Source organism: Physella acuta, unplaced genomic scaffold (assembly GCF_028476545.2).
Source record: "Physella acuta isolate Inbredline_101_S28 unplaced genomic scaffold, ASM2847654v3 ptg000281l, whole genome shotgun sequence".
In the NCBI taxonomy this organism is placed as follows: Eukaryota; Metazoa; Mollusca; class Gastropoda; family Physidae; genus Physella; species Physella acuta.
The window spans coordinates 61,012-77,361 of NW_026731800.1; the positions used below are offsets into that span (position 1 = coordinate 61,012).

Consider the following 16,350-nt stretch of genomic DNA (forward strand, 5'->3'; position numbering starts at 1 on the left):
AACAATATCAACTGCTTCTGCTGCGTTTATAAAATAGGACACGTTGAGGGAAGTTAGCGAGTCTGATTAGTTTTATAAACAGCAGTCACTCCCCTCCTTCTATTAATTATTCAAAATAAAGACAGCCGATCCTTTACAAGTTAAGACAAGTTATTTTCAAAGTTTATAGGCTAGCAATGTGCCGCCGTAAATCAAATTTTTCCCCCTCTCCTTGTAGCATACGTAATATAGGACTTGAAAGCTTGTTTAAGCGGGCGAGAGATTAACAAATCCATTCAAATTAGATCAACGCCTGCACGTATGTGTTAACCTTTCGCCAGTAGTGTAGGAACTTATAACTATAGCCTAATGCCAACAAATATACTGTAATACTGTGTGGGCTATTCTGAAATGTTTTATTGTGACAATAATTTATTGCATTGTCTTACTGGGTTATAGCAATAATTTCTTTTCGTTTACTTTAGAATTAGTATTATCCATAACTCTACTTATGTCCTCTATTTATGACGGTCACGTATTGCAAACTTAAAATGTCAAGGTCATGCAGCTTTCGAGTACCCGATAACTTAAAACTTCGGGGATTCCTATGAGAGTTCTGTCAATCAGGCTTTAACAACAGTCACGTGTTATTCACAACAACTGAATACCAACACACCGTACACGTGACGCCAGCCGCGATCTTTTAACTGAAGCAAACAAGCTTAATTGGATTTACCTAATGACCTAAATTAGCAGCAGTGTAAAAATTCGAGGTTGGCGAGTAGTGGGAAATAAACCTAGTCATACAAGAATAAGTGTGTTACGTAAATATAGGCCTATATAGACCACTTCTTCTATAATCTGGACCAAAATACTAAGATATTGTCTTTTCTCGTTAGAAAAAATATAGTTAACAGGTCTTTGAGCTATTCAATCCCTTACTGAAAACAATGTCAAATGATAGGCCTAGTCTAATCACGTGAGACGCTTTATATATGCTAACGGTACCCCTAGCTAATCTATACAGTATCCAAATATTGGTGAGAGGTAAACTAATTAACCAGTCATTTGTGATTTGTCCTCAGCATAAACATAGATTACATTGGCAAACATGTTTTAATTATACTGTACAGAAAACTAAACATCCATTTAATCACGTCTATTTTTTTTGCCAACGTTGCAATCGACCTTGCAATAGTAATACAAACATTTCTATCCTGGTAGTAGTACATGATCGATACGATAGTTTAGCGCATTTTTTAGCGCATGCGCTTTCATCAACATAATCCACATATTGGGTAGATAATATAAGCTTTCGGTCAACAACACTTAAATAACCTATTCTCAGGATATGTTATGAAGTGCAGTCAAGTGGGCTTGGGCTATTTTCAGGATATCCGCAAAACGAGTCTAAAACTCGAGGCAGGATCCATGATGTAGCATTTAAAAAAATTAAGAGCATGCTGCTATAACGACAAATGTTTTGTGCAGTCTTTGGATCACTTGTGCACATCTGTTCATTCAGTAAATCTTGTATCCTATTTGCATTTATTTTAACGCCCCATGTCGCATTTATTTGAGATAATTCACGGCCATGGGTAGCAAACAGCCGCTGAAATTTATGTTTTACCCGGACATGTTTCAATCCTTTTTAATTACTTTCAGTTAATTAAAAAAAAAACTTTTTAATTGGGGTAACCACATTACTAGTCTGAGCCGTGACGTCATTGTTTATCGGCGGTGTAAGGAAAGGCAACCGTGACTCACATTACTATCAATGACATAGCAAAATTTTAAACTAGAACAGTACACCAGCTGGCTAGGCAATGTTTCAACAGCCATATGTTAATCTGTATTACTGAAAGACTCACAAACTCGCGCCACAGAGACAAAAAAAGTTAGAGCGTTATACAAAAAGTGACAATAACGTATTTGTGAAAGGGTATGGCATGAGCATATTTGTGCCCTAGTATGTTTCTTTGAAAAATTATTTGGGAGCCGCGAACAAATATAATGGATAAAACTATATGCAATATATAAAGGAATCCTTTCTAATTCATCTAGATCTAGTTCTTATAATAAACTTCAAAAGGAATACTCAGAGAATACAAAACATGTTTAAGCTAGTAAATTAAGGTAAAAAAAATCCCTAAAACTGAATATGCAACCAAGAAAAACAACAAAGACAGGGCTTAAGGATATCAAAACACACTTTGATAACATTTAAACATGGTTACTGCCACCAAGAATGCAGTGACTACTGATAAGACACAAGAATCATTAATAACATGTAAATTGTTACAGTAAAGGTCATAACAGCATCATTGTGCTTATTGGTTCTCTATCTTTACCCTGGAGAGATCCAGGTCCTTTTCCAAAGTATAACTTAAGTTTATTCACAAATATAAAGTTTAACAGATCTTAGTTTATTTTCTTCATTTTTAATAAGCTGACCATGCTGACCCCCCCCCCCCCCCCCCCCCCGCGATGTCACTATAATAAATGTGACCATGGTTGAGAACTACTTTCATAGACAGAGACTTGCCGTACTGGTAAATTTCTAGACAGTGTAGATTGCTGCTGGTCAATGTGTTAGACAATTATCACACTACAGTAACTAGATCATAATTAATCCCACCCAGAGCAACAGAAAAATTGTGATCTACTTAGTGGCTTACATATAACACAAAACAAATGATTCTCCAAACTTTTGCCAGCCCAACAACCTGCTTGTATATACTCAGCTGATACTTATGTGAACAGGGAATCAATAATGTCATAGAAACTGTCTGCTTTATCCCTAGTCATGACATAAGACTGACACTAATGATGTCTTAATATCTAATTGCTTTGCCTGGGGTCAAATAGAAAAATGATTGCCAAGTCTAAAGACAGGGTTCACTAAGAAACTGTGGCTAATACAGATTAAGGGGAGGGGGGGGGAAAGAGAAGAAAGCACAAAAATTAACAGCTCAATATAACAGTGCTCTTCTTGTGCTTCAGTGAAAACAATATGAGGATTCACATTTTAAACCATTTTTTTTAACAACAGAAAGAGGATTCACAAATGTTTATCTTTTTATAACACTGACTTGTAAAAACCACCACATTGAAATGCTATTATTAGACACTGAGCACATCTTTTTGACTACATAATTCATGCCATCCTATGTTAAGCCAGGTTGTATGATAATCCTAGCATATCTAGTCACTTTAGACAATCTAATGCTTCACATTTGCTAATCTTCAAAGATTAATTGACTTCTTGTCAATGGTATCACACTGTAGCTGCATGTTTTGTAAAACCAATGAGAAGCAGACTGAACAGAGAAATTAAATATAATTTATCTCCGCTACTTGATGCACAATACTTACTAGAAATTCTATCAGCTTTGTCTATGCCTCACATAAGACAAAAATACACACTTGATTCTAATTTTGGCTGCCTCACAAAGTATTTACTATTCTGGCTACTTTATCTTATGTGCACTTATCAGAAGCAGGCAAAGAAGACAATTTGTTTGTCAGTATCACTATAGTTAGTTAATTTATGTAAAGAAAGACATACTCTATTTTCTTATACAAAGAGCTTGTTTGGATGTGTTCCAAAAAATAAATTAAATGGATTTATCCATAACCTGAACTATATAGTTTGCTTATGCAGACTTATAATTCACAAAACAAAGAACTAATCTTTTAGAACTAAACTATTTTCAAAGAAAAGATCAATTTTAAATTTTTTTTTTATAAATTGGTGCAATGTCTAACTGACTTGGGATAGTGACAAATGTGTCGATCGATAAATCTTAAAATTACAGATGAAGCTTTCTTTTAATTTAAATCAAATATTGATTTAAGCTAATTTAAATATTGATTTTTAAGCAGATATTTAGAAGATAATTGTTATTAAATTTACAGTGATATATGGAACTTTTATTGTATACTTAGCAAGCAGTGTTGTATAAGCAGTGTAAATCAGTACGAGGTTATGTGTTCATGATCATTAAAATAAGAAATAACCTAACGATGACTTGAACATTTTATTCAAACATTACACTTACCTTTTCACAGAATGGACAAGTTGTCTTGCTAAACACAACTATGGCATGACCATCTATAATCTTCTGCACCTGTTGTTTAATATCATCTGTAATTGGTGGCATGGTTAAATTTGGGGGTTTTCTGATACTTGTGGAGCTCTCCTCAGACTCAGTACTATTTCTTGTCTGAGTTTTGGTAAGAGCAGTTGCCGCACTGGAGGCAGATCTGCTTGTTAGGTTACTTGCTGTTATTGAACTTGCTGTTAATGAACTTCCTGAAGTACTTAAACTTTGTTGCTCAATAAAATGATCTTCTTTCTGATGAAGAAAATAGTATATTTAACATATAAAATAATCCTTCTTGAAAAATCAGTTGCTATGTAATGAATACTAAGTATCAGTTTAGTTTGTTTCAAGTTTCATGCATATTGCATAAAGACTTCATTAGTAAATTTTAAACATACATACTAATACTATGTGGTAATAAGGTAAAAATTAAACACCATGTAAAAGTATTTTTACATTTAGCTTAAAACAAAAACAACAATATTTATATGAAATGTTTATTTGTGAATAAACATGTGTTCTGCATGTTCACTGTTGACCTTAAATTAGGTTAAATGAAAGTGTTAAATAGCATCAATATATTTAATTGCAGCAATGATATATTATTTCAGAAAAACAAGTGTCTTTTTATGCCACCAAGTTAAATCATATTCTTGTTGTACTACAAAACATGAATGATGTTGATTTGCCAGTGAGCATTGCAAGACTTCCAGACACTTAGTAAATAATCCATCAGAGATGATCAGTAAAGTCAGACCTCTGTACATGTTGCGCAGAATGAGCATTTGGGGTCATCCATTTATGACGTCAAATAAAGCAAACTATATCAGCAGATGACAAAAGGGTGCCCTACTTTGGGTTTCAAGCAGTGAGTTTTCAACTATCTCACTGACCAGGTGATCAACCATATTATAACAGAAGATTGAGTTAAGAATTTTCTGTTGTGGTGCATCCCTGGCACTGTCTTAATACAAGTCCCCCCTAACCATTTATACTTAGATACTTTATTTAGGGGGCCATCCGTTTGTGATGTCCACAAAACTTTTGGATTTTAGACCCCCCCCCCCCACCTGAGAGGGAGGAGGTTTTCAAAAAGTTTGACGACAAAGCTTTTGCAACAACGCTACAAACTGATTTTTTATTGGTAAAAGATTATTTTGTACATTTCAATAAAAATTAATCAATCAGAGGTTAGTAAATATTTTTAGAAAAACTCTGAGAGGGGCGCTAGGCTTAGGTGTGACGTCATTTTAGGGGATAGGCCTGGCTTTTTGTGAGGATGTGTGGAATTGGGGGGGGGGGGGGGGGGGGGGGGGTTAAATCATTAGGAATCATGACGTTGCTTCTTATATAAATTACACCAGTGTAAGTATAAATACTTATATTTACTTACACATTAAGCTGAGGCCAACACAATTTCACCAAACTATGATGTATGCTGATAAGTAAAGTCAATGTGAACTCAAAATGAACTGTATAGGTTTTTTTCTCCCACTGATGATCACTGGCTATTAAATTGGAACTGTAATGCTTATTTATAATGTTTTTTACCTTTTCTAATTAAAACACATTCATAAAAAAAAGTAGGCCCTAGATCTAGAACTAATCCTAGCGGTATGTTTTTAATAAAATACGCTCAACCAGAGGTGTAGGCTAAGGGGAGAATAAAATACGCTATAATGGAGTTTTACCCTAGATTTGCTAGAGTTGTTAAAGTAGATCTAATCTAGTCTAGCTAGTAGATCTAGAATCTATATAGATTCTAGATGTCTAGTAGACTAAGTATAGAATCTGGATGATTTTAGATACCGATGTCTGAAAATAAACTTCCATAAAATAGGTGTGTTGGGTTGTTAGTAGTATTGTAATCTCGACTAATTTTATGGTTAGAAATTATTAGGGTTAGGCCTATGGTAGGACCAGGGTTGGGGACGTGTGTATTATTCAGTCAACTAATATCTACCAGTAACCTAACATCCCTTTTTTAAAGAAGATTCCATTATGTACACAGGTGACACTGATATACAAATTCCCCAGAGAATCTAGATTCTAGATTAAAGTAAGTAGAAAGTTCATGAACTTCATAGTAATCATTTCATAGATCTAGATCTCTAAGATCTAGAGCTAGATCTAGTAAGACTAAGAGTTACTAAAAGCTAATAAACCAGGAGTGATCTCCCCTAAACTTTCTTGAATATTCTTATATAAAAAACAACAGGGGATGGGAACTCGGGCTATAGACATGATTTTTAATCCATTTTAAATACTTAAAGTTTTAAAAATAGAATAAAATCTCGTAGACAAAAGAATTGCACACCAAGTGAACGGCAAATAAAAAAGTGCATACTAGTGCGCAATATTATTAGTACTTTAAAAATTTACATTAGTTTTTTGAGAAATCAGAAGTAGCGTAAATTACTACTTCTGGTCAACGGAAATTACTCAAAATTTAACAGAAGGTAGAAAATTAGATCTTTTACTCACATGTGAAACTTCATTTATCTATCTGAAATAGTACTCAAGTTATAGGCTTTTGAAAAATTCAAAGTAGAAAAAGTACCACTTCCGGTTATCGGAAATCTCTCAAAAGTTGATAAGGATCTACGATTTTGATAAAATACTTATAGAGTAAAGTTCCACGCGCGGTTAAAACACCGGTGCGGTCATCGCCTGTTTATCGCTTCGTACAATATTTGTTTTGATGTTTTATACGAAACTACCGATATCTGCTGTAAACCTGTCCATTTCTAAATATATCCAGGTCAAATTCTTTTGTTTTTCTCCTTCTGGAAGTCGAGTTTTTAAATTTTAAAGTTTCGAGGTATGACGTCGAAGGCGATTCTAGTTCCCCGTATGAAAAACACTAGGTCCCGGATGAGATGAATAAACCAACCAATCAAAGCTTTTTATAACTAGGTTAACTATAAATAGCTTCTACAATATGTGCGGGACACTGTACATACGATAGATTAGGCTAATAAAGCAACCTGATAGGTGAATAGGGGTGGCCGCAGCTTGGGTGTCGATTTGGGTGGTTTCACCGCGCTGCGTAACCAACGACTTGAGCTAGACTAGCCTAGTTCTAGATGCTCTACATTTCAAGCTAAGCCTAGAATCTGTATAATTTCTATTTTTTTCTGCTGTTTTAAATTATTTCGATCATCTACTTCTTCTAAATCTAGTTTGTGTCTCTACATACAAGCATATCTAAGCAAATGTTACGTTATGTCTTGTCAGTGGTTGTTACGTGCCTTTGTTATGATTATTATAGTTGCGTCCCTTGAGTCATTACTGGGTCAACTTTTAATGTCGTTAATTAATTTAATTAACATGTTTTTAATTTGGTTTTGAAATCTATTAATTAATAATACAATCAACAACACGTTTAAAAGTGTAAAATATTTATTTTATTTATTAAACTAGGATTAAAACGTATAAAACACGATCGTTACGCAAGCCGGTTCAGATGGCCGCAGGGAAAAAAAAAGAGGGGAAAAAAATATCGCAAGTAGCACGTCACTAAAACATGAATATCTCAAATTCAATGCGTAGGAATATAAAATGATTGATACATATTAAGAGTAGAAAGGCAGAGGAATAATATAGTACTTTGGGTTTGTTCCTGTGTTAAACGGTTACAAAATAGCGCCCGATGAAAGTCGGGAGTTCGCTATGTGTGACCGCGCGTGGAACTTTACTCTATATGAAATTTCATCAACCTAGCTGTAACGGTACTCAAGTAATCGTGTTTACACACAGACACACACACAGACATACGGACAGAATTGCAAAGCCCAGTTTTTTTCAGACTGGATTACGCATAAAACATTTTAATTTTGATAAATCTGGATTGATAATTTTTGCCCGTTTAAAATAAGTCCTCTATACTTCGGATGTGAAGAAGGACTGAGGTGTAGTTTGTAATACAGTGAAAATTGTTAAAATTTCAAGTGATTTTTTTGCCCGATTACAATACTTTCTCTATACTTCGTTAGATCTACGAGAAAGTAAAAAGGTCCTAAAGACCTGGACTCGCTCTAAAATAAATCTAGAAAATCTAATTCTAAACTATTCTGAAATCTTAACTAAACTCACTGAGTACTGTCACACTGTCTGTGACTGACTGTGAGAGAACTGAGTAAAAAAACTAGATCTAGATTCTAGATCTAGATCTAACTAAACTCTAGCCTAAACTAAACTCTAATAAATTAATAGTTACTAGATCTAGATCTAGTTAGAATCTAGATCTAGAAATCTAGGTCTTACAGCTTACTTAACTTTAACTTACTAGACTATTAAAATTAATTATAATATTAATTAAACTACTCTAAAAAACGTAAACGAGAAACGTTACTAAATTTTTATAACTTCAGTAAACTTACTTAATCAACAAGAACTAACAAGTACATTTAGATTCAAATATTATCCAAAATTAGAACTAATGTTTTTAAAAAATCTCGCAATAAAGGCTTACAAGCTTCGTATTTCTTGTATCTCTTGAAGAAGTTAGACGTTTCATTCATGCGGGCTTCTTTACCTTCGGTTACCGCCTTATGGTCTATATAATTTTGCGAAAGAGTTATGCGACTTATTTATACAACATTTGTGCACGCAAGAGTATTTATGGAACCCTATCCTAGAACTAGATATAGACTTCACTAAATGACAAAGCAAAAATTACCTTTTGAGTTTGAGGGTTCGGGATTGCTTTTGAATCAGCAATGTCTTGTTATTGAACTTTAAAATAGATTATTTTTTATTGAACTAAGTAAATGAGAATACAATAAAGCGTAGATCTATGTAATGATCTATGTAATGATGTGGTCCAATCAAAATGTAGCCAACCAATGCGAAAAGACCTATATGCACAAAGTTTTTCTTTCATACTTTTTCCGGGGGTGGTGGAGGTAGGGGCACTTTAAACTTTTGCATGGGGCGAATAAAATTCTCTGGGGCGGGGGGGGGGGGGGGGACTGGTAAAAGTATATATTTTTTATTTAAATTCTATTTCTTCTTTTTTTTGAGGTGGGGGGTGGGGGGCTTAGACGTTCTACCCGAAGAGATGCCTGAAAGAAACTCTGCACGCAAACCAATTTTAAGATTAGGCCTAAACAAATGTCAGTGTCTTTATTATCGAGTATCGATGACGTAATTATTATTTTGTATTTTTTCATCATTGGCTTTTAAATTCTGTTTACTCTCGACGTCATTATATTGTGTGTACTTTTCCGGCTTTAGAATATTTCAAATTGATGTTTAAACCCCCCCCCCCCCCCCCCGAAAGAAAGTCATCTACCGCCCCCCCCCCCCTTTCCCCGAACGAAATGAAATTTATATAGAAAACATATACTTTTACCGGTGTCCGCCCCCGGAAAATGTAGTCCGCCCCCCCCCCCCCCCCGGAGAAAAAAAGTCTGGAAGAAACACTGGTATGAGCTGAGGTTTGAGGTACTTTAATTGGGGGGGGGTCTGGCTTTTTGTAATGATGTGTGACGATGGCGATGGGGAGGGGGGAAAATCGTCAAAAAAAAGTGTGACGTCATTTATGGATAACTCCTTGTTTCTTCCAGACATTTTCTCCGGGGGGGGGGGGCACTTGAAATTTTCGGGGGGGGGGGGGGGGGGGGGGCGGTAGACTTTCTTTGGGGGGGGGGGGGTCGGACACTGTTAAAAGTATATATTTTCTATATAAATTATAGAAATTTTATTTCGTACGGGGGGGGGGGGGTAAAAAAATTTCGGCAAAGATTTAGGCAAGTTGAACTCAAAATAAATTTTATTTAGATTTGGATCTAGAATCTACTTTCCAACTAGATAAAAAGTATTAGCCCGAGGCAAAAAAACGTGTATGGTTATAGTACAGGGGTCGGCAACCTTTTGAAGCGGAAGAGCCAAAAGTTACAATTTTCAAAATTTCCCTGGTTTAAAAGAGCCACTAACATTTTTTTTATTTCAAATATTTTATTTTTTTATTAAGATTATTAGTATTTGTTCAAGGAGCTGGAGAGCCGCATCTTGATATCAAAAGAGCCGCATGCGGCTCGCGAGCCTCAGGTTGCCGACCCCTGTTATAGTAGTATAGTAGTTATACTTCTTACCTTACCGGGCTTTTGTTGATGGCCAGAGTGGGAGCTGTAGACGTGGTGTTTGGGGAACTGTATTTATTATCGTCGTAATAAATCTAGCTCTAGCTAGAGCATATTATCATTAGATTGTTCATTTTTAACTTGACGATTTTACATAGGGAAATATAAAACAGAGAAACATATGTTGAAACGACATAGATTAAGACTAAGAAAAGATCTAGTGTGAAATGTGTGTCGAAGGATGGTGGGGGGATAGAGAAAGGGTAGTGGAGGTTCCTTTTTTAAAAATAGATCTAAATGACGTCACACTTTAAAAAAATAATTTCTTAAAGCCTTAAAGTTATATCAACAGGGGGCGCTACTTTGTATACAATAGCAACGAATGTATTTTTATTATGCACAGCAAGTATGCTACTAGATCTAGATTCTGGATCTAAATTACTCACAAACTTAAATCGTGAGAAGCAGATGATTAAATAAATCTAATAAAACCATTTAAACTTTTAAAGGCTTAATATTTTTGACAAACGCAGAAATTAATATTATGAGTATACATATAGTTAATAATATAGTAGTAGGCTAATAATAGTATTTAATTAGTAATAATAGTAATTAAGTAATTAGTAATAAATAAATAATAAATAGTTAATAATAATAAATAGTTAACTTAATAGTTATTAGTTAATAGTACTTACTACTTTACTTAGTAGTTAGTAGATCTACATACTACATACTACTAGTACACTACATATACTACATTAATTAATTAATAATTATTTGATTTATTTTTATTATTATATATTTTAGTCAGTTATTTATTAATTATAAATTATTATATTTTTTAATTATTATAGTTTAAACTAAAATTATTAAATAAATTTAAACTTCACTAATAATATTGCTAAGTAATCGATTAAAATGAATAAATGAAATTAAATTTGGAACGCTTTACTTCAAAAGACAAAGAAGTGAAATAGATTTATAGACTAATTATATTTTTTAAAATAAGTTTAATTATAATTAGTAATTACAGTATACACTAAGAAGTACATTCAGGCATCTCTTAGAGGAGAGTGCACTGCCCCCCCCCCCCCCCCCCCCCCCCCCCCCCCAATGAAACAGAATTTATATAGAGAAAATATGGAGAAAATGTCTTAAAGAAACACAGATATACATTACATAACCTATTTAATTATTCGTAATTAATTAAAGTATTAAATAATAAATATTAATTAATAAATAACTAGACATATCAATATCATATATAGGCCTAATGGTAAAAAAAAAGTTATATTAAAATTAAATGTAAACTTTATTTAACTTCTTTTTATCTATTTGTCATTTTCAGAGGAATTATGCTGTACTTACCTTATTATTATTTAATTTGTTTCTTAAAGAATAGAATTGTATTTGATATCTGAACATCATTTGTAGAAAATACTAAAGACTATTTGTAGAAATAAAAAGAAAGACAACCACATCCACATTTTAAAAATTCAAGTTTATATCAGCCATGGCACCTCAAAACCATGATAAATTTCTTTTGGATATGGATATTAGCTATGATATGGAACGGCTCTTTGATCCATATAATCTCGATCATATACCAGTTGAAAAAAGACTTGAGTTGTTTAAACAGAGAGATCTAGCTCACGTCAAACATTATAAGGCTGCAGTGAAAATATTTGGTGGGCCTCCAAAGCGTACTAGAATAATTTTAGCACCTTCAATGGAAACACCATTTAAGCATCGACTGGGACTCTATCATAATGTTGCGCCCTTACCTCCTCCACTAGTTTTAAACAATCCACTAAAACCCCCTCAAGAAATAATAAAAGAACCATCCAAAGAGGAAAAAGATATACATGAAGAGAATGAAAAGCGCAGCAATTACAAAAGCTGGATGACAAAACATAAACAAATCAGGAATGACCTTGATAACATGAATCTTAATGAAGCTTTTCTTGCCAGAAAGACTAACAAGTCTGAAATAGAAAAGAGAGTGGAGTCAAAGTTACGTGCCAATCGTCTCTGTAAACTGGAGCCATTGTTATTGCATGATGTTGCTCTACCACCTAAACCTCGTCCTCCAGTTCCTGTAATGACTCTTCCTCCTCCTGAAGGTCTTGAGATACTTGACAGATTTCTGACTCTAAACCAAATTCGTCTCATGGATTTATTCTTACTGGCTGACACTGATAAAAGCTGGTCCATTTCAAGAGAAAAATTTCTGAAACTAATTTCTAAGGTATGATGTTATTAAGTATAGGCTTTTAAGTTCACTATACCATACTAAATAATACATTTTGATAAGAAATTTGCAAGAATCATTTAATTAAAAATAAACTCAGTTTCATTAATTTATAGGGTATGAATAAAACTAAACATATTATTTACATATTTATGAATTACTATTGCTGTTAGAAGGCAGGCATAAAAAAAAACAATACAAATTATTACAAATGTTTAAATCTGAAAATCATTTTTATGTCTGTCACTCTGCTTGGCTTGTTCTGTTAGGTATTTCTTTGGTTGTTCCCCTTATCATGTTACAGACCGACAGACTTAACCAAATATTTAGTAGGAATTTCATCTATATATTTTAGTGAACAGTTAAAGATTACAATAGAAGTTAAAATTATAAAAAGCACTAGACTTTATAAAAAACATTTCTTTTACAGTATGAGTTACCACTAAGTGAAAGTGAGGTGGATGATTTGATTTTATCACTTGACACAGATTCAGATGATAAGTTAAATTACAAAGATTTAAACAAAGGTCTCACAGCATGGAGAAAACAAAGAAGAAATGCTGAAAAACAAAGCTTAAGCATATCTTCTAGCAGTAGTAATCACTCAAAAGGTATTTAAAAAATTGTCTTATAATTTTGTTTTAGTTCATATAGAATTAATAGTTTTTTAAGCAAACTGAAATATTTTATTTTGTTGTATTTTAAAAAATTAATTCAATTATTATTTTAAAACATTTACTTTAACTAATAGTAAAGGTGATTATGAAAAGATTTTAAAAATCAATTACAAGTTTCAGGCAAAGTAGTACATTCCAGTTCAATATTTGCAGGTAATTATAAAACATTGCATATACCAGACAAGGAGAATGAAGTCTTTGACGATGCACTTAATCAAGAACAAGTCCAAACCTTAAAGCTATTAAGATCTAGAGTTGAAGAAGAGCCTCAATCTTCTTATTCTGAAGTCAGATCCCACTCTGTTAAAACCCACGAACAAAATGTACAAAATGTTAAAACTTCAGACATGTTATTAAAGAAACAATCCACAGCAGCAAAATCACATAAAGAAATGTTGTCAAGATCTAATGATGAAACACTTGATGAAACAAGAGTCAGAGACAATGTTCATGACATTGGTCCAGCTGAAGACAAAAAAGTGAGTTATATTATTTTATGATTTTTTTTAGTCAACAGTAATTTTTTATCTAAAAAAATAATTGTTGACTAAAGTGTTAACTTATTTTAAATATTTAACCATATTAATTCACATAACTCATTAAGCTGTACAAACTTCATGTAGAGAATGACATCAGCAAAAAATTCCCGACCTGTTTCTTGCAAAACCTTGTCAAGTTCTCGTACAAGCACACCCCACTCTCTAGAACTTCCAGAATTGGATCTTAGGCAAGAGGCCATGGTGCCATCTTCACCAGAGGCATTGGTAGACCTTCGCAAGCATGACAGAGTTGTCCTTAGCAGGAATAATGTGAAGAGAAGTGTAAGTTTATATTTAAAACTATTAAATGAGGGATTCAAAAAATTCAATCTAATCAAAGAAAATATAGCCTTAGTAATTGGTTATAAATTAGTATATTGTGCTGAATTGAAACCATATCTTTACATTAGGCATTAATTGTAAGTCTTAAGATGTTATTTTCACTCATTACAAATTATTTTTTTCTATTTTAGTTTCAATGATTTAGAATAAACTATAACATAAAATCTGGGAGTAGCTGCTTGGTTTTCAGATTTAGCATTGCTGACTACATCAACATTGTTGTTTCAGATGTCACCAGAACAAAGAATAGTCTATGATGATGTTCCAGGTGTCATCAAGATTGGCTATAAACCAATTGATGACCACTGTTCAGAGTCCACACTTGGTGGTGAGATGGCTAGTCATGTCAATCAGTTCAGAAGGGAAAAACTTAAAGAATACTTTGATGTGAAGAAACTGTTTGAGGATAGTGGACTCCCTTTTACACTTAAAACACTAGACAGAGGTAAAAAGATTTTTAAAAAAATTCATCTTTATACACATATATATATGTGTATATATATATATATATATATATATATATATATATATATATATATATATATATATATATATATATATATATATAATTTTTTTTTTCATTTATTTATTTATATATATTTTTTTTTAATTAGCAAAACTGCATATTATAAACTTAGCTTCATGTTTGCAAAATACAAATTATAAAAATGTTGCTATTACATATTTTTTTTAAATCTAATATTTCAGTTCTCTTGTATCCTGGTGATAAACCTACACATTCTATTAATGGAAGTCTTGGTCTACTAAATGGGTGTCTCATGGAAGAACAAAGTACAAATCGTCAGTCCTTGTCCTTAAAAACAGAACTGAAAAATAAGTACAACAGTAACAGCCCAAGACAGTTATCTGCTCCTGTTACTGGCCCTAACAGTAGTGCCACAAAGTTAAAGAACTCCAGAGAGGCTGCTAGATATGACAGCAAGGATAGAGGAGTTGCTCACAAAAACACTAATGAAATTAATAACAACAAGAGAAAGAATAATAGTAAGCCAAGCAAGAAGTTCAAGCACAGATATGTTAAAGTAGAGGATATTTACCCACTAGCAGCTAAAGTTCTACCTGTAGCACAAGAAGAAGAGCTGAGTTCAGGTTTGGCGCTGATCAAACGTAAAGTAGACAACTGGATGACATTTGAGGAATATAGCAAGTATACAAAGTAAGAAAAAATAGACTTGAAATACATTTTAAAAATTCTCAGCAATGTTTTTTGAAAGTTCTTAGAAATATGTTAATTGTTTTTTAACTCATTCACAGAAAGTTGCAGAAAAAATTCCAGCACAACCAAATCAAAAGCAACCCTTCATCGGACTGGTCAGGATATCTTTTGGATAAACTGCGACTTTGTATGGATAATGAGTCTGTTACTGCCAAAGGAAATTTTCACCATAGAGGTTCTTTACATTACGAAGGTATTGGGACAGGCATGTACAATGGTTTAGGAACTGCTGTGTTTCACCATACTGCACAACCCAAGCAAGCTTACCATGGTTATAATAATGACCTCCAGACTTGGCCCATAGGAGAAAATGGAGTTCGTTATGGCAACATTGATGAGCATAGAATCATAAGATGATTGTTTTTCTGTAACACATTTATGTAAAACAAGTGTAAATTATGACTCATATTTATTTTAGGTTTCAATACTTACTTAATTCTTAAAATATAAAAAAAAAGTTAATTAATGAATCAGCAATGTATGTCAAAACAAAAAGAGTGTGGCAAACAGAAGGCTCATGTAAAAAAATTATCAAATAACAGCATTGATTTTTAATTTAAACTGTTTGTAAGATGAAAGGTAAAGTACCATTTCAGACCTTAATGTCTGTTTCTGGAAACTAGAAAAGTAAACTATTCTAATGACGATGATTCAGCATTAGCAATAGTGTGTGTGTGTGTGTGTGTATATATATATATATATATATATATATAAAATTATATATACGTACATGTATGTATGTTTATACATTTGAATTTTTAAAAATGTTTCTTATTCACTTGTTTTGATGTCACAGTTAATTGCCTATAAGAAAAAGGCTATTGTGTTGGTCATTGCAATTCAAAATTATAAATATATCAAACTATAAAGAATCTTACTTGTAAAAATTTGAATAAAATCTTTTTAGAACACTTTTTATTTTGTCATATTTGAAGACTGGGTTGATTATCTTGAACCATTTTAGCAGTAAAAAGACATAGTTTTTGGGTAATGTGAGATTAAAAAAAAAGTAAGCTTAATTTGACCACATAAAAATTGATTTAGTTAATTGATTTCAAATCTACAAGATATACTTACATAATTTAACAAGTATGATCCAGTCAATTATTGTATTTGTAAAATGTTTGCGCTTT

The 16,350-nt window shown here is 32.8% G+C and overlaps 2 protein-coding genes across 10 annotated transcripts in view; one reads left to right on the plus strand and one right to left on the minus strand.

Annotated features, from left to right (window-relative positions):
- Window positions 1-10,369, minus strand: part of LOC131939479 (thioredoxin reductase 1, cytoplasmic) — a 31,170-nt gene extending 20,801 nt beyond the window's left edge. Inside the window, exons 1-2 of one of the 3 annotated variants that reach the window (XM_059297803.1) lie at window positions 10,184-10,369; window positions 4,041-4,337 (exon numbers count right to left, since the gene is read on the minus strand). In XM_059297803.1, coding sequence (XP_059153786.1) covers window positions 4,041-4,142 — 102 coding nt within the window. In that variant the 5' untranslated portion in view covers window positions 4,143-4,337; window positions 10,184-10,369. Of the gene's footprint in view, window positions 1-4,040; window positions 4,338-8,559; window positions 8,689-8,766; window positions 8,892-10,183 lie in introns of those variants that run through there. The other 2 variants (XM_059297802.1, XM_059297799.1) reach the window with 2 other exon arrangements.
- Window positions 8,750-16,128, plus strand: LOC131939477 (uncharacterized). 7 transcript variants are annotated; one of them, XM_059297798.1, is made up of 8 exons: window positions 8,750-8,781; window positions 11,520-12,419; window positions 12,853-13,033; window positions 13,253-13,578; window positions 13,723-13,920; window positions 14,209-14,425; window positions 14,689-15,157; window positions 15,256-16,128. In XM_059297798.1, exons 2-8 carry the CDS (start codon window positions 11,685-11,687, stop codon window positions 15,572-15,574), a joined length of 2,445 nt encoding a protein of 814 aa, XP_059153781.1. In that variant the 5' UTR covers window positions 8,750-8,781; window positions 11,520-11,684; the 3' UTR covers window positions 15,575-16,128. The 7 variants fall into 7 exon arrangements, with proteins under 7 accessions (XP_059153781.1, XP_059153779.1, XP_059153775.1 ...); XM_059297796.1 differs by having other exon boundaries at window positions 8,768-8,853; XM_059297792.1 differs by lacking the exon at window positions 8,750-8,781 and adding an exon at window positions 8,856-8,992.
- Window positions 16,129-16,350: the final 222 nt, after the last annotated feature.